Raw genomic sequence first — 19,450 nt, forward strand, 5'->3', positions numbered from 1 at the left:
CTGACGGAGAGTCTGGAAGGGTATGGGATCAACCTCCAATACCTCCGTGGTCAAGGTTATGACGGGGCAGCAGCCATGAGTGGGAGATTTAAAGGTGTACAGAGTCACATTTCAAAAGAGTACCCCAATGCCCCATATGTGCATTGTGCGGCACACAGTCTTAACCTCGCGGTGTCGGGGTCATGTAATGAACGTCCGATAAAAAACTGTATGGGAACAATAGAAAGTGTTTACAGCTTTCTTAATACTGCCAAGCGTCAAGCTGTACTGAAAAAGTGTAGAAACAATGAAAGCAGGGTCTCCTAAACAACGTGTGGAGAAACTTAAACAACTGTGCCACACAAGATGGATAGCCAGACATGATTCGGTACTAACATTTTTAGAGTTGCTTCTTCCAGTAGTAGATTCACTGGAGTCTATTTCAGAGTGGGAAGACAGAGTCTCCGCTACAAATGCTTCCCAACTTCTTTGCGCTATTAGGCATTCAGAGTTTATACTATCACTTCACGTAATTGCAGAAGTCTTTTCAAAGAGCCTGCCCCTTTGCAGAGACTTACAGAAAGAAGCGACTGATCTTGCTGCTGCGATGTCATCCGCACAAATACTAGTAAAAGCTCTAGTGGAGATGCGAAGCAAAGCAGACATAGACTTTAACGACATATTTCTACGGGCTACCAAGACATGTGATGCCATCGGAGTGACTATCAATCTTCCGAGACTTGCAGGAAGACAAGCACAATGATGTAACGTACAAACAAACTCACCAGAAGAGTTCTTCCGAATTGCTGTCTTCCTACCATTTGTGGACCATTTCCTAAGCGAACTAAATAGCAGGTTCTTAAGTCACAAGACCCTCCTTACAAGCTTCATGTGCTTGTTGCCGTCAGAAGAATCTCTGAAGGTTTCTGCGAGGCCATCACGCGAACAGTTTACTCAGTTAGAAACTCTTGTAGACAAGTATTCATTTGATGTTGGCACTCACCATCTTGCGGCTAAAGGAGAACTAGAAATATGGTACCATGTAGTCTCACATTTAGAGAATAAACCCAAAAATGCACTGGAAGCACTCATTCGATGTGATCCCATTGACTTGCCCTCTATACATACCCTGCTCAAACTTCTTGCAACCCTCCCTGTCTCAACAAGCTCCAGTGAAAGGTATGCTTTTCATTTTAATTCAATAATTCTTAATTTGTATTATATGTCTGTCTTTAATTTGAAGGGATAGGCCATAGGGTATCTTTTGCGAGCACAAGTTACGTTTATCAGAAAAAGAGAGCTTGCATTTCCAAGGTATCAAATAACGGGAATTTAACTGTGCCACCAGCCTTTCGTTTTTGTCCCACGGCACTGTTTAAAAGATGCACATTTGTAAAGAGTGTCATAGCCGTTAAAAAAAATGAAAAAAAGGAATGATTTATTTCGAGTTTTTACTTTGGAATAGTCATGATTTCATCTTTTGACATGGTTTGTAGGTTTGATGAGTTTTTTGGATATCAAATAATTGGTCTGAATTGCTACGATGTAATTGAACATCATGGTCTTCATTCTTCAAAAAGAAAACAATAACATACTCGCAATTTAAACATTCTGCTCTTTAAGATATTCTAACTGTCGAAATGACATTTGTTTTTAAATAAAAGCTAATACTTCGGTTTGCGTGCTCATGATATAAAAACATGGAACGAGAAGTTACATGATAAACATTAAACTATTAATGTAAGCAGTATTATGCCTATGTAGTTAAAGTGAATGAATGCACGTTTCTTTTATTTTTCTTTTGCAGATCATTTTCAACAATGAAAAGAATAAAAACATATCTCAGGAATACTATGGGTCAAGATCGCCTTAACGGCTTAGCATTGCTTAACATCCATCGTGAGATCTCCATCAATACCGATGAGATATTAAGTCGGCTTGCCGAAGAGGCATCAAGACGAATTAACTTGAGAATCTAGAGTAAGTATTTCATAATCATTGTTTTCATTAATTTGTTTGCATACATTTTTTGTTTTGCGTGCTTGTCTCACCGGAGGTCGGTCTGGTCAAGGAGTTATCGGGCAAGCGCCTGATAACTCCTTGGTCTGGTTACGGACAGTTCCCCTACCCAATAATGTATATGACAGCAATAATGAACAGAATCTCATGTTTCCGACGAAAAACACAGAAAAAATTTCCGCTCGCTTCGCTCGCTCCATTTTATTATACCTTTTATTTCCGCATGTCGCCGACATGATCACGGTATCGCCATTAACAAGGCCATACATGATTATCATGATGTATACTTATGAATACAAGTGAACCAAGACAAAGACATACGTTTTCTTACAAAATATGTTTCACCAATATGAAAACCAAAATGACGGAAAACGCTAAAATGTCGGTTAGCTCGCTCCGCTCGCTCGTAATAATTTATGAAATTCCATAAGTATCTAGTCTCCTGTTCAAGGCCGTATTATGAGTGTTACGAATAGAAGGACATGTAGCATCGACTAATACTTGATTTACTAACAAACTATTGACAAGAAATGTATGTTTTGACTGGAAAACGCGAAAATTTCGGCTCGCTCACTCCGCTCGCTCGTAATCATTTATGAAATTTCTTAAGTTTCTAGTCTCTGGATCAAGGCCATATCATGAGACTTACGAGCAGAAGGACATGTATCATCAACTAATATGTAATCATTACCAACAAGCTATTGAGAAGAATTGTATGTTTTGACGGAAAAACGCAAACATTTAAAAAAGATTTTTAAAAAAATCAGCTCGAAACCCCCCCCCCTTTCAAAAATCCTGCGTACGCGCCTGGTCCAGAGCCTCTGTTCACAGCATGGACATCAGGTGATTATAACAACTTGTATTTATATCATATCACTAAATACATTATAAAATAGCTGGGGCTCCTAAAATTCAGAATTTTTCATCATTTACTTTTATTCAACAGTTACTGCAACAGCCATTTTAAATAGGGAAAGTTGTCAGATCTGACAACTTGTCTGACAACAAACGTTGATGAAATACTTTCAGAAAAAAAATGTTGGGCTTTCAGCCGACATGCAACTATAATAAAAGACATGACCCCACATTTTTTCTGATTTCCATAAAGTAGGAAAAGTGGGCAACAAAAGCAAATTCTATTTTCAAGAAATTCCTTCAACATGAAATTTACCCACATTTTTGCTGCACTCAACCCAGGGGAGGATTTCATCAACATTTTCGTCCGACAAGTTGTCAGATCTGACATCTTTCCTTAATTTTGATTGGCTGAGAGTCACTGTTTCTATGGTAACTGTCGGATAAAACCGGACTTGTCGGATAAAACATCCAACAAGTCCTTTCATGAAACGCTCCCCAGGTGAGGTAAATGGGTAGCCGCTACGAAGAAATTTCTCAAATACTTGCGCACCTTTACGGGCAGCGCAGTGAAACCCGGGGTAGCAATAGCAGCGCTTTGTATCCTCAGGCAAAAAGCTCTTTATGAATCAAGCTATTACTACTATTATTTTTAGTATAAATTATTATTTGCATAAACTTACATTCCACAGAAGAGAAGACTACTCTCATCGGTCTGGTGATGGGATGCAAGATGGTAGAAATTAAACACACGAACCTTGAAGACTGTGTAGTAGGAGCACACACACAGATACGCTATGATGAGGATGCACAGAACCTTGGGTAGTGACAGAAATATTTTCATCAGATCATGACATAAAATTGAGGAAATATAGTTCCTGACTGGAGGCTGGTTGCTTATACTGTTATTTCAAATTAAATTTGTTAATGTACCCAAAAGCAATTTTAGGGGTCATTTTCAGTGCTGGTTTGCCCCTTGCCCTGTCTCAAAGTTATATGTGATGGCACCGAATATGCTGATGTTGTTATGCTACAAGCCAATGAATTTAAAGGACAAGGGACAAGTCCATCTAAACAAAAGTTTGGATTGAATAGAGGGAGGAAAATCCAACTAGCATAACACTGAAAATTTCATCAAAATCGGATGTAAAATAGGAAGGTTATGACATTTCAAAGATTCGCTTAATTTCACAATACATGCACATCCTGGTCAGTATACAAATGAGGGGACTGATGATGTCACCCACTCACTATTTCTTTTGTATTTCATTACATGAAATATGAAATATTTCAATTTCGTCCTCATTGTCATGTGAAGAAAAGATTTAGTCCTCCCGAACATAAGGATTACCATTTTCTTAACACAATGTGGTTAAGTCAAGTTGGTCATTATTGCCAAAATCTGAAAACAAAAAACAAAAGAAATAGTGATTGGAGGACATCATCGAACTCCCTCATTTGCATATCACTGAGTTATGCACAGAACTGTTTTGTGAAAAATAAGCAAAACTTTAAAATGTCATAACTCCCTTATTTTACATCCAATTTTGATGAAATTTTCTGTGTTGTGCTCATTTGGTTTTTTCTCTATTTATTCAAATAAATAGTTTTCTTGGATGAACTTGACCTTTAAGCAAGAAAATTGAGAAACCCCGCAGGCAAATCTTCTTTCTTTTGTGCCATTTTGTACATTTAATGTTTAAATTCATTTAAAAGGCATAATGAAATTAATAGGATAAAACCTGTTTAAATGTTTCATTTACTTTCATGTACTGCACCGATTTTTTTTTTAAAAATAAAATCATGGCTGACAGAAACAGTTAGAAACCAGTGTGTTTGACCATACCTTCTCTGTATTACATGGTTTGCATAGTCATAGGATACACTATAAACACAATAAACTTGATTAAAACTAAAAAATTATATCTGATAATTATGATCACTATACCTGAGCCCACTTCTCTTCTCCTTTTTTTAGCATACTCACCTCAATACAGAGGAAGTTGTAGTTTTCGTTGGCCTTGTCGACAAAGATGGCAAAGAGTGAGAGAACTGGACTTATGCTGAAGAAGGTCATCTCAGACCAGATGACCATGAGAGAGAAGAGAGCCAAGACCACGGATATCACCTTCAGGGCTGTCGGCAGGAACCAAACTCGCCAGTACCACTCTATCGTAGGGGTGCAGACAAACTGCTCCAGGGAGTTGAACTCGGGGTCAAAAGTGTGATGGAATTGTCTGCGATTTCAAAAAAATGGAAAAGGATTTTGTTTAAAGGAGATTCATATCAAGTGTTTTGTTTTCAGAATAACAATTGGGTTTGGAATATATGCTCCATGGAGTTGAACTCGGGGTCAAAAGTGTGATGGAATTGTCTGTGATTTCAAAAACAATAATGGAAAAGGATTTTGTTTAAAGGAAATTCATATCAAGTGTTTTGTTTTCAGAATAACAATTGGGTTTGGAATATATGAAGCTGCTATTCCAATGGAGCTTTTCAGGATCATGGAACATAGGGATTCTAGTAAATAAAAAACAAGAAAATGACAATCAAATTGTGGTTTCAAGCATGTTCAGCAACCCCCCCCCTCCCCCTTCCATCTTTGAAAATTGTTCCCTGGTGGCCCAAGTTTTTACCAACATGAATTTGAACTTTTAATGGTATAGATTGTATGCTTATTTAGCAATTGAAATGATTCCAACACATTTTTTTTCTTTGCAACAAACTATCAAATTTATCAAACATATATCTTTAATTTTGCAGGAAAACAAAACCCAATACAGTATGACATAATTCCTATAGTTCTGTAGTCAGTAGACCATGAATATTGCCTACAGTACCTCTCATATTTAGACAAGTTTCAGAAATGTCCTAATAATCATTAAATCAAGTCCTTATATAAAGGTAGAGCAAGCAAGCTGGCCAGCTGTTATCTGAGCAAAGTTACGGGTTGTAAATGAATTCTAATGGACATTAACAATTTGAGTTTCCCATATAAACAAAAATTCATGTAAGGTCTTACGTTGTGTTTCCTTTTTCATTTCGTTGTAAATCTTCTAAAAAGAATGCCTTCCTGACAAGGACTTTCCATTGAGTGTCTGCCCGATGTTTGGCTTGCATGGCAAATATCACTTTACTGTGAAGACGTACCAACTCCTTCTCCGATGGTGGCTATAAGATTTCCAAGCAAATATACAATACATGATATTATTAAGGCAGCACCACTAAAAACTGCAAGTACATAAACTACCAGCATAGGTCTAGAAGTATTCCAAGACTGAATTAATAGAAAATCTACATGATTCAAATAGAGAAAGATGGGGAAAAATTTTTCTGCTGCACCATCTTACTAATTCATCTTAAACCCAATATGAGAGCATGAATGGAGTTGTTAACCTGAATTATAATTTCCATTTAGTTTTTTTTTTCCTTCTTTCCATTTTGAAATGTTTGAAATGCTGCATTATGTTTTATCATGCATTATCTGCATTATAACTGGGCCTTCTGCAAACCAGTGTACAGTATTCACACTTAATTCACACCAATAATGAAGCTACCTTAATGAAAGAAAAGGCTTACCACCAAATTCATCGATTCATTTATAAATTCTGTTAACTCTTTGTCTTAAACTAAGGACTGTTATGTTCAAAGGAAAAGTGGCCATGATCAGACACTGGGTATTTGATTTGAATATCATAATAATAATAATAATATATGGTATTTATATTGCGCACATATCCACCTTGTTAGGTGCTCAAGGCGCTCCTATATTACCCAGCTAAGCTAGGCGTTCATAACGCACACAGCTTCTTGAAGAATAACTTCCTACCGGTACACATTTACCTCACCAGGGTTGAGTGCAGCACATTGTGGATCAGTTTCTTGCTGAAGGAAATTATGCCACGGCTGGGATTCGAACCCACGACCCTCTGTTTCAAAGTCCGGAGACTAATCCACTGGGCCACAACACTCCACATATATAAAAACAATTTATAAAACACCTGTATATATTCTTGTTCATGCAGAGTGTTTCTGTTGGTTGTCCATGTTGCCCGTATCAGGGAAAAAAATTATCGGCAGACCATAGAATGTAAAGGTCCCCCTCCACCACCACCCAGACAGCTTTGTTACCAATTTAGCCTGCTTCGTTCAACTCAGATAAGCAGCAGAAATACTGCCTAAGTGCTGTAACCATATCAAGTTGTGCACTGGACAACATGCATACTTCTTTTTCCTTCTTTTAAACCAGTTTTCACATGATTTGAGAAGTACATGTAAATCACCATCAGTTATTCTAATATGGTTAGCCATACAAGCTTTGGATATACTGTATTGTATTGGGTTTGATAACAAAGCGTTACTTCAGCTGAAACGAGGTGTACCTGGATGCGTTGGTCACCGTATTCCTGGAAGTCGTCTAAATGCTTGGTGAGTGATTCCTGGAAGTCGTCAGGGCACTTGGAGACCACCGTGTTCACACATTTTCTGAGGGGATGGTTGTACCGGACGGCATCAGAAGCTCTGCGGATATCCTGGTGACAAGGAAAAATTAAAGCCCGTGCCAATAGATGTTCTTATCATAGATCAGAAAAAAGAATGCTTCCATTTTGCAACTCTTACTGTATTTGGGAGGCCACCTGTCATTTCATGTGGTGTAGGGGTCTAGTATTTCAGGGCCGTCTTAAAAAGAGTTGCGATTGATCCAATCAATCACAACTATGGACGGCCAGCAACGTCAACATGTAAATTGCATGTTTGCTCAAAAAAATTTCTAGATATGAATGTATATCCATAAATTCATTGATTTCTGGACAGTTCGGTGTGATCTCCTTTGTTTACAAAGGACATTTGCACATTTCCTGTAGAAAAAATTATGATACTGGATTTCCAAAGAGTTACGATTGATTTGATCAATCGTAACTCTTTGTAAGACGGGGCCCTGACTTCCATCTAGTCTGGTGTTCAAATCCCATTGAACCAGGCTTACTTTGGTATAGCATCCATCTGCAATTTATCTTCCCTCCACCAAGGTGTATAATGGTGGACCATAAAGCACATGAAGAAAGCCTAGTAAATAGGTTTAAATAGTTGTGTTGGAATACTCCCTGCGGAGTGGAGAAACTGCATATACATAGTGCACAGGCATTTCTAAATACAATAAGGTGCATTTGTAAAAAAATAGAGGTGCTGTTTCTGATTTATTAGGCAGTATACAAGCAGAGTATATTTATATAATATTACCAATAACTTGGTCTATACCTTGAAAGATATACATTCTGTTTATTAACATTTATCAAAAAGCTATGTTCTATTCATTATTAGGGAGTAGTTTTCACTCATGACGCACAGCAGATTTAATAACATATAAAATGTTATGTAAAAGCCCTTCGTGACAATGAACAACCAGGAAGCTTTTGTTGAAAATTGGTGGATCAAAACAACAGTTTCGTCCTGGACTCTATGGATAACAAACAACTCAATTGCAAGTTTTCGTCAGCTGTGAAACTTAGGACGAAACTGCTGTTCTGGTTCACACGACCTCCCTCCTGTCATTGTCACTTGATGGACATTTTCAATAGAAATACTGTGTTCTTGTGCGCCATGGAGCCAAAGCTCCCTAAATTGTCTTCCTACTGGAATTCAGCATCTGTACACGTTACAAAATAGGTGATTTCAAGTCCGATATTGGTGGTGGTGATGGAAGCAGAGTTTGGATTGTGTTTCCTACATGTAGCTCCAAAAGCATTTTCAAATAAGCCAGATCACAATATTGACAGCTCAATTCCCAGCGAGTGACTTTTCAAGACCACCTACATTTTATGTTTGGTGTTCTACACATGTAATGATTGACCCAACACCAACACCAAAAGGTCAATACTGGACTTGAAATCACCCATTACACAATATAAACAAGTGGAATGCCTCTGGCCGTCTCACCTGCATCACGCGGTTCAATATAGCAGCAGTGCTGACTTTGAATACTACTCTAACTCGCACAAGATGTTCAGTGATACATGGTTACTCTTATGTCCACTTTTTATGAACTAGACCAATAAACTTAGAGATATGATGGTTATTCAACAAAAAACCCCAACATGGCCAAAGTTCATTGACCTTACATGACCTTTGACCTTGATCATGTGACCTGAAACTCGAACAGGATGTTCAGTGATACTTGATTACTCTTATGTACAAGTTTCATGAATCAGATCCATAAACTTTCAAAGTTATGATGGTAATTCAACAGATACACCCAATCCGGCCAAAGTTCATTGACCTTTGACCTTGGTCATGTGACCTGAAACGCGCACAGGATGTTCAGTGATACTTGATTACTCTAATGTCCAAGTTTAATGAACTAGACCAATAAACTTTCAAAGTTATGATGGTAATTCAACAGATACCCCCGATTCGGCCAAAGTTCATTGACCTTACATGACCTTTGACCTTGATCATGTGACCTGAAACTCGAACAGGATGTTTAGTGATACTTGATTACTCTTATGTCCAAGTTTCATGAATCAGATCCATAAACTTTCAAAGTTATGATGGGAATTCAACAGATATCCCCAATTCGGCCAAAGTTCATTGACCCTAAATGACCTTTGACCTTAGTCATGTGATGTGAAACTCATGCAGGATGTTCAGTGATACTTGATTAACCTTATGTCCAAGTTTCATGAACTAGGTCCATATATTTTCTAAGTTATGATGACATTTCAAAAACTTAACCTCAGGTTAAGAATTTGATGTTGATTCCTCCAACATGGTCTAAGTTCATTGACCCTAAATGACCTTTGACCTTGGTCATGTGACATGAAACTCTAATAGGATGTTTAGTAATACTTGATTAACCTTATGGTCAAGTTTCATGAACTAGGTCCATATACTTTCTAAGTTATGATGTCATTTCAAAAACTTAATCTCAGGTTAAGATTTGATGTTGACGCCGCCGCCGTCGGAAAAGCGGCGCCTATAGTCTCACTCTGCTATGCAGGTGAGACAAAAAAACTGAAAACGGGTGGTGGCCACAAAGTTCTCTTGTTGAATGTCCAATTGTGGTACTTGGTCTGTACAGGGATTCAAACCTACATGGTTTATCTGAAAATCTCAAAAAAATACATTCAAAGGCAACATAGTCTAAACCAGTCTTTGGCTGGAATCCTGCTGAGCATATTTCATAGAAACTTCCCCGCACTCCCAAATCACTGATATTTCATTTACTCCAAAATGATCCATCCTTTTTTTACATATATTCTATTCGCAGCTCTTTATAATGACCTTTCACTTTTCTTGCTGTTTCCTCTATCTACTTTGTATGTGCTTTTACTGATAATCATGACGGAAACAAATAAACTTTAGGGAGAGGATTACATGTACATGTACATGTAGTAATGAAAAAATTTGTTGGATTCTTTACGGAAGATGCAGCCCTGGCTTTTATTAAGGTGGCCTAAAGGTGTGACTATATGTGGCAAAAATATACGCTCCAGAATTGGCAAAGAGAATTTACATGTACTCTGTGAACACCAACCCTCAGTCCTGCATTTTCCTGTGTCAAATGTTAACTACAGGTAAAGAAATAAAGTTTGGGAAATAATCATCATACCACTTTCCAACTATCTGATATGGTTTACTAATTATTTCCAAATCTGTGCTTTGTTGTCCAGAAATATTTTAGGAACATGACACTGACATGTTGTCTTGACTTCAAAGTGATTCTCATCTGAGATTAATGAGCTTCTGAGTATCAAAATACTCACCCACTTAATTGGAGCTCGGGTTTGGCCGCCACGCAGATGAGAAGAACACCAAATATGAGGAGATAACTGCCATACCAGATGGCGTTCTGTACCATGATGGTTTTCAGTTTGCCTGCAACTGTAAAATCACCAGCTTGTGTGTAGGATTTCATGAATGGCATGATGAGCCTTTGAAAGACAACAATATTAATAATGACAATAAGTATAGGGAAAAAATCATAGCAATAATAACAGGTGTGAGTGATCACAAATAAAAAGAGCTGAAAAAGCTGAAAAATGTTGAAAAAAGCTGAAATTGGAAAAGCTCCAATACTTTTGGACAGAGGAAATCTAAAATATGCTTTTCTTTAATGACTTAAATCAGCGAAATACAGCTGAAGTCTCACACCTCTGCAATACTAATGAATAAACAATGAGAGTGGCTCGACCAATTATCTTTCACTGATAAATACACTTACGATAATCTACATATTTCTGCATAATGATTTTCAGTCTTGTATAATAAATGAAAAATAATTATGGTAATCGGTATAAAAAAACATTTGTAATTGAATTAAAAAAGAACAAAAAGATAAATTATGGATATGAATAGGAATGAATTTATGATACATTTGGTCATAAATAATAATAAGTACTTTCTTGCTTCACTGTTGGCTCATCATGGTTGGCAAGACTCTAGTTGAATTCATATTTACACCAGCCACTGTATACATGTGCCTTTAAAAAGCACCAGATGTTACCGTTTACCTTTCTCATGCCTAACTTTGTATGTGTTGAGATCAATGGTTGTGTGTTATTTGGTAAAATCAATCAAAATAATTGACATTTGGAACATACTGATTTCCCAAATCAACAACTACATGTACAAGGGAGAAAAAGAACTAGCACCCTGGAGAACTTAATTCACCAAATCTCTAGAGCAGGGGTTCTCAAACTACGGCCCGCGGGCCAGATCCGGCCCGTGGAGTTTTTTAATCCGGCCCGCGAGACTCTGCTGGGTTTTTTTTAATCATTTTTAAGTCACAAAATGAAACATAACTCAATATGATATAACATTGTGTATCCATGTAGACCTAACTGTAATGAAAGTAATGGCAGTCAAATTAATTTGACTTTTAAACAAAGTTTAGTGGAGTCTTTTCTGTCTGTTTGATATACTTTCTTATCAGATGACCAGCACTGTTCTCGCCATGTTTGGTGCGAAAGTGCATTTTCCACAATGAATATTTTAAAGATCTAACTCATACTTGACAGGGGCCGCTGAGCGGTTTTCAAAGTGGGGGTGGGCTGGTCATGCAAAAAATCACAATCATATGGTCATTTTTACGTTTTTGTACATGGTTTTGGAAAAAAAGTGGGGGGGGCTACCGCGGCCCGTTTGGCCAGTGAACATTTGCACCACTGCCTTCGGCTGGCAATTACACCTTTTGTGCCAAGGTTCAAGCAACTTTTTGCTGACAGACTGTCACTTTTTCCCATACTGAAAGTGACTAGGAGACTGACATCATTGTTAGAGTCTACAACAGACATACTCTATCATTCATTCTACTACAAAATATATTGATACTTCAGTTCAAGACATTATCTGTCTCCCCAATACCAGGTGTATAGGTATAATCTAGATTCCTTTTAACAAAGTACATGTACTACAATTTTGTTATCATTAATATTGATTCTCGCTGTATTTTGATATCTTTTCTAATTTTGCCTGCGTTCCATATGAAACTGTTATAAATTTGTTGGATTAAATGCTCCCAAAATAAGGGCCAGATTGCACGAGAGAGCATCTAGGACCCCGACCACGAGGGTCTTTGCGCTTCACACACATTTTTTATCTAAGTATCCACTTCACCCTGGCCATTTCAGGTTTACTTGGAGTCTCATCTGGGCCTGCATTTGGCCCTTCAAAGAAAACATTTGACCTCTATGGATTTCCTTTTTTTAATCTGATGAACATCTAGACAATCCACAATGTTCAGCAAAATATTTAATGTTCAGCAAAATATGAAATGGGATCTCTGAGGACTGGTGCCTGAAATTGAGGAATGGGCATTAAGGGCAAGAACAGGTTGGTAAATAGGCTGAAAACTATGCTTAGAAACTGCTGGCAAGGTATGAAGAGGGGGTCTTTATACATGATTGCCATGACCACCCCCCCCCCCTAAAACCAGACTAGCCCCTGTATATTCTTTTATTTCTTATATATTTCTAAGCAATATAAAAACAATGCTCTGCACATGACAGAGGACACTAAACCAGGAGCTGTGTGGAATATACATGTAGATAAGTGAAATACAAAATGGAATTCATTGTCGCTTTGATTTTGGGTTTTACAAAACTCATTTAATACAAGGATGTTACTAGTAGTCTTCCGGTCTTTTCAACTAAAATGCACTTTCTTTAAAAATAAGACATTTTTCTTGAAATGTCTAGTCATTTTGATTTATTGGAAATGAGCATTTATTCATACATGTAAGATCTAATAATACTTCAGACCTGCATCCCACACCGTGTTTTGTGTACGTGACAACAACCAGCAAATATAGCACTTCCCGGTATCAATACCAAACTATGACACCGAAAGGGTAAAGGTAATCTGTTTCTTAATCTACCGTGGCCTCTCAGTTTCTTTATTTTGATAAACCAACGAACTCCCAAACTTCCAGCATGATTCTCATATTTTGACAACTTTTTCTTTGACACGCAAATAATTCAGACCTTTGTTCATTTTCAATTGATTTCATCTCGACGTGTACCTTTATACAGTTTATCATTGGACTACACTACATGTACATGTACATGCACGTTTTGGAAATGGGTTGTTAAAGATTACATCTGTACCATAATATCAACAAATTTCAACAAAATAACAAGACTTAAAGGGGAAGTTCACCCTGAATACAAATAGCAGAAGAAATGATAAAAATATTGGTGAAGGTTTGAGGAAAATCTGTTAAAGATAATTACAAGTTTTGGATTTGTGACGTCATGAATGTTTAATTTGTAATATAAAATGCATGGATTTCCTTTTTTAAGAATTCCTGTTGACTTATTTTTGTTTTTGTTTCATGATCGGATGTGAAATGATTTGTCTACTGATACAAAACAGGTACAGTAAAAAACATTTTCAGTCTTTCTGAGAAAATGACATTTCATAGATTTTTTATATAAGAATGCTGCTCACATACGACGTCACAAATCCAAAAATTAACATTGTGATAACTTTCTTAATCTTTAACGGATTTTCATCAAAACTTCACCAATTTTTTTTTTTCTATTTTTACAACAAACTTTTCTTCAGGGTGAACTTCCCTTTTAAATTCCTCAATTTGAATAGAATATACAATGTAAGACCTGACTTGTATTGGATCCTACCCTGTGTGTCTTGTCTTCTAATTAATTAAAAGTCAACAAATCAGGTACAATGTTCATTCTACAATTATACTCATACTGATGTGTACTTTATAATTTCATGCATTCTTTGTATCCAAGTGATGACTCATACTAATCCAACAAAAGATTTGACCTTGTTCTAACCTTCAGCATTACCATTCCATTGCTCAACTACTCAATGCCATTCATATGATCATCACTGCCAGGACTTCTCAACTCATCTCAATTTGTCTGCTCATCCTCTACTCAATGCAACTTGAACTTCTATTCTAATCTCATCCAAGTCATAAATCTCACCCTGTTTTAATCCTATCTAGGCCGGGGTATTTGGGAGACTACTAGGGGCCAGGGTGGCTTGCAGAGCCCCCCCCCCCCCCCTGATTCAGAGAGAGGGGATGGCATGTACAGCCATCCCCTTACTTTTCAAGACAGAAACAGTATTTTCTAATTATCAAATGATTATTATACCACTGCAGGTCTACTGTCGATTTGTTGATTCATATAAAAACAGAGCTTGAATTTATTTGCATCATTGTGCCATTTCCACATTGTTTTTAGGTTCATATTTTTTAACATAATGGCTTTAAAATCATTTCATGGCACCATTATTTCAGATAATCATCATCCCAAGTTTTTTTATATTCTCAACTCATCTCTAACTAATGAGCAAATGAGTTTTCATTGAACAATTTTTGACAGTTTAATCCTTGTTTTTTCCCCTTTCATTATTGACACCCTTACTAAAATCTACTTTGCACATTGTATTAAATGACTGAAGCAACTTTTTCAAGACTCTCTCACGTTAGCTCGCCACTATTCTCCCCTTATTCCACATCCCTTGAAAAGCATTTTTGGACATCATTCTGACTTCCAACTACCGGTACTAAAATTTGCATACTCACTTCGCTCGCTCGCATTAGGATATTAACTGTAATTCAGTAGTTTATAGCATGCAACAAAACCTTTATATAGCCATAAAAAAAATTCAAATAGGCTGTTAATAGTCATCACCAAAAGAAATAGATGGTAATACTGTTCAAGGTTACATACCCCAGGATAATTGCACACTTGAAAGATGTTTTTGGAACACCATTCTGTTTTCCAACTACAAAAAACTTGCTTGCTCGCTTCACTCACTCAAATATTAAATTATAAACTGCATTTAGTACCATAGTTTATGTCACAACAAAATCATTGCAATACAGCCATTGAAAAACACAATTGTGATAGGCCTTTAACTGAAAGATGGTAGTATTATACGGTTTGTATACACCCATGTTTTGGGTGCCCCCAAACTTTTAACATTTCAGGTCAATATACATGTATTGCTATCATCCCCCACCCCCCCAACTCGGACCGGATTTCCACCTGTGATTTACTTTGGCTCTGTACACAAAATTATGTTTAGCAATTTTGGGTCCGACATGCACTAAATACCAAATGCTGCATAATTTCAAAACCGCATACCCGGTTGGCACAAATTACATGTAGATCTAAAAGATGCAGGAGACTTAAAAAAATCACGGAACATCACAGCGAGAGCTTTTTCGCATTGAAAAAAATATTGCACGAAAAGTTGAGGTGGGCCTCTGAAGCCCCCCCCCCCCCGTAATCTAAATAAGGTCAAGTCCTTTGAAAGACTTCATCTAATATCACGAAAGATAATTCAAACTCTTTTTTCTTTGGCGTAGATCACATTCATACCTACAACTCCACCACTAAACAGTCCTATATACATGTATACATGTACATGGTAAAACGTGAAGCTACATCATATAGCATTTTATCAACAAGCATCTCTGAGCCCTACAGCGCTATTATTGCTCACGTCTTTTTAGTGTTGCCCGCAGACTTTGATGACTATCTTTCATAAGACCAGTATTCCGTTTCATAAAGACTTGTTATAATAACAAATGGACCCATTTCTATATCAAGCTTTACTATTGCCAATCAAAATGGAATGAATTCAGTAGCTTCAAACTCTATATTGCAAATTTGTTATTATAACAAGTTTTATGAAATGGGGCCCAAAACAGGCCACTTACCATGTCAGCACAAAGGTGGTCCAATAAACAATCTTCCAGATGATGGGGAGTATGTCTTCAGGGACATAGCTCCATGGTTTCTTGCACTGTTCTTCCGCCAAGCTCCTTCTATCCCTAAGTGCACCCTCTCCCCCCGTCCCATTAATTACGGATTCATTCAGCAAAAGATGAGTGGTACCTGGAAGGCCATCGGTGTGGCCAACCTGAGTCAACTTTGCATGAAGGTCTGTTGTGGGGATCTGTTCGAGGGGCGGTGATGCGTGGGTCGCCAGCGGTGATTCCGCATCTTTCATACACTGTAAATAAAATGTCTGAAATACACAACAGAAGAAAATTAATTGAGACACTTGTAACAGCTCTGTGTGCACCATTCAAGCCCGATGGTGAACATGGCTGTACTACCAAGAGGGCTGGGACTCATGAGGTGGATGGGAAGTATTCATCTTCCTAATTGTGCTGCCATTGTTACTGACATTATGAAGGGTTTTTTATGCTGGATGAGGAAAGAGAGCACTCAAATCTGTTGACCATTGTTCTCATATGACCTGACTGCATCAGTGTGCATTACAGACTTACTCAAAACATCAAACGAGACTGTAATTGCTGAACAAATTGAATGCAGATAGCAGAAATATTCTTTGAAAAAAACATCACAGAATCATGAATTTTTATAAATATGGATTCTGTCTATTGGGGTGTTGCAAGAAAATATTTGTGATCAATTGCAAATATTCTGTTGCAAATTTGCAACTGATAGATCAATGTTAGCTGTAGCAAATCAGATTAAACTTCTTGTTTCACGAAGCAAATTAGCAATCAATCACTAATTTGCAATTGACTGCAAGACATATGATTGATTTAGGGACCAAAAATTGACTTGCAATTGATTGCAAGCTTCTTGCAACACCCCATATGAGTCTCCAAGCAGATCCAGCCGGATTAGACGCAATAGAGGACCGACCATTGTGCAATGTGCACAAACAATATGGGCTGTGAAATGTTGTGTCAAACCCAGGTGAACCCACCATTGGACTGCCACAGTGCACATCGTTACATTCGACTCACCGTTGTAACATCAAGAGGCAACATGAAGACGATGATGAGAGAGAAATACCACGAGATGAAGGTTGCCAAGGTAACGGCGGGATGCTGCTTACGCCAATCTCCATATTTGTGCAGGAGGTAGGCCGCAAGGACGAACACACACAAGATCTCTGTCACAAGAGGGCCAACGCTCATTGTGTCTCCTAGTACTGTTCTTCCAATACCCTACCAACTTCACTGATGAATGCATCAAATACAATATATGATGGATTGAGTCAAGTTGTGATTACTACCAACTCACGGATGATCTTGGTTGCGTCATATTTTTCACTTGATTGCTCGATTTGCTCTATTGAATCCGATCAGGTATGTAGAAGTTGCAGCCATTACAAATTGAACTTCTGTTCTCCTGATATGAAGACCTGTTCTCCTGATATGAAGACCTGTTCTAACTTCTGTAGTACTTCCTCGCTGATTCATACAGCTCTTTTACTGTAAATAAAAAAAAAGAATAATAAAATCAGGGAACAGTCAAAAGTAGACTATATCCAAGAAATGCAGGCATTCGGTCAAAGTTTGGCATAGATCTACATTGTATAGTTGGGGTCAAAAATTTACATCCACCAGGCATAAAAACTATTTGTTTCAGTTTTCTCAACTTTTCGCATGCTTGCCATTTTGTATATTTTCAATTTTGTGGACAATGATTTTATCAATTTAGTGAAATATATCACTCAATTACAACCTGGATGGTGCAGATAGACTGAAAAATTCACCAATCTGCTGTTTTCACTAAAAAAGGTTGACCTCAACTAGTGCTGGGCAATATTCCAATATATTTTATCAATATTCTGTGATATTAAAGGAAAATTCCATCGTACAGGGACTCATGTTTTAAGTTCGGATAAAACAGGGAAGTGAAGTTAGGCAACAGCCGAAGTCACTGTTTTTCCCCTTTTAAGTTTATTTTTCCCCGTTTTGGTGCATTTCAGGCCAAAACAGAATAATTATTAGGGCCAAACGTTAGGCCTATGTTTATGTAGGCCTAGGCCTAGCCCTGTTTGGTTTTAACTTTTGCCTTTTGGTACAGTCATGACAGTTCATTTTTAAAATCGATGAGCCCCCCCCCCCCCCTCCCCGTCTGGGGATTTTGCATTTTTAATCCCCTAATCTAATGGAGGCTGCACGATAGCGAACAGTCTGGGCATTATCGTGATTTTGGGAACCACTGTTCACTTCATACAGCAGCGTTTATTCAGTCACACGCATGGTTCCTTATTTGAATCTTTCCACCTCCAGCTCCATTCACTTTGTACACAAGTGCGCGTACACAAATCTACGAGTGGTTCCCAAAACCACGATTTGGCCACAGTCTGTGTACGAGGTGAAAAGAAATAGAATAAAAATGTTTTAAAAACTCCTCAAAACAGACGGCTGCCAGATGTCTGGCACCAGCGGTGCCGTTCGAGCATACACACGCCCACCCGCCCGCGCCCGCCCAGGCGATGGCCGGCGCCGCACGATCTTTGCCGGGGCCTCCCGATGCCCGAAATTCGAAAATATTAAGGTTCATTCAAAATGCGTAACCACTATTCAAAATGCAAATAATTTCATTCCATGGCGATAAATGCAGGTTGGTGTCCGTATAATTGGGCATTAATACTTACTTCCAGTTCCACATCAGGAACGTTCACAGATTGCGTCGAAGTAGGCCTAATGCCATGGTTTTACATAATTTTTGCGATTGTGAGTCATCTGTCATCGTCCATTGATTCCACGTCAAAAAAAAAACAAGCCGCGCAGGGCGCCAGCTCGTGATCAGTCTTATACATGTACAGGTGTTTGTTTTCTTCTGGATGTGATATTCGTTCATCTGAGATATTCAGACACTGTCCGTCTTAAAACAAAAGGAAAATCAAATGAAATACTGCAAAGAAATTAAAGAATGGTGCTGTTTTTAGACAATATTTTCATATATCTCTCAGAGAGTCAACCGAACTAGTTCTTTGAATATTCTGTTTGTTTGTTTTTGGAGGGGGTTTATAGAAAAGAAAAAGACCTTTTCTTTGATTTTCATGTTTCTTATGGTTTCCTCAGCTGAGGGCTATCAAAAAATGTAATTTCTTGAGAATGAGGAAAACATAAAATTGGGAGGGGTACAAATCGATGGCACAAAGAAAAATCTTATAAAGAGTGACTGATGGGGAGGCTCATTAGGCAGAAATCATATAAAAGTCCTGGCTTATTACAAGATTCCGTATTGGAGGACTCTGAGCCTGGTGGGGAGCAGGTGAGGGTTAAAATATTTCAGAAAAGAGGGGGCACCAAAAATGCGGGCTTATTAGATGAAAA

The 19,450-nt window shown here is 37.8% G+C and overlaps 1 protein-coding gene across 1 annotated transcript in view; it reads right to left on the reverse strand.

The window, feature by feature from the left end:
* LOC121424271 (G-protein coupled receptor-associated protein LMBRD2-like) overlaps nucleotides 1-18,872 on the reverse strand; it is a 33,353-nt gene extending 14,481 nt beyond the window's left edge. Inside the window, exons 1-8 of the mRNA XM_041619899.1 lie at nucleotides 18,766-18,872; nucleotides 17,120-17,590; nucleotides 16,055-16,365; nucleotides 10,621-10,784; nucleotides 7,236-7,426; nucleotides 5,876-6,024; nucleotides 4,841-5,090; nucleotides 3,537-3,670 (exon numbers count right to left, since the gene is read on the reverse strand). Coding sequence (XP_041475833.1) covers nucleotides 3,537-3,670; nucleotides 4,841-5,090; nucleotides 5,876-6,024; nucleotides 7,236-7,426; nucleotides 10,621-10,784; nucleotides 16,055-16,365; nucleotides 17,120-17,293 — 1,373 coding nt within the window. The 5' untranslated portion in view covers nucleotides 17,294-17,590; nucleotides 18,766-18,872. The remainder of the gene's footprint in view (nucleotides 1-3,536; nucleotides 3,671-4,840; nucleotides 5,091-5,875; nucleotides 6,025-7,235; nucleotides 7,427-10,620; nucleotides 10,785-16,054; nucleotides 16,366-17,119; nucleotides 17,591-18,765) is intronic.
* Nucleotides 18,873-19,450: the final 578 nt, after the last annotated feature.

Source organism: Lytechinus variegatus, chromosome 11 (assembly GCF_018143015.1).
Source record: "Lytechinus variegatus isolate NC3 chromosome 11, Lvar_3.0, whole genome shotgun sequence".
NCBI classification, from domain to species: Eukaryota; Metazoa; Echinodermata; class Echinoidea; order Temnopleuroida; family Toxopneustidae; genus Lytechinus; species Lytechinus variegatus.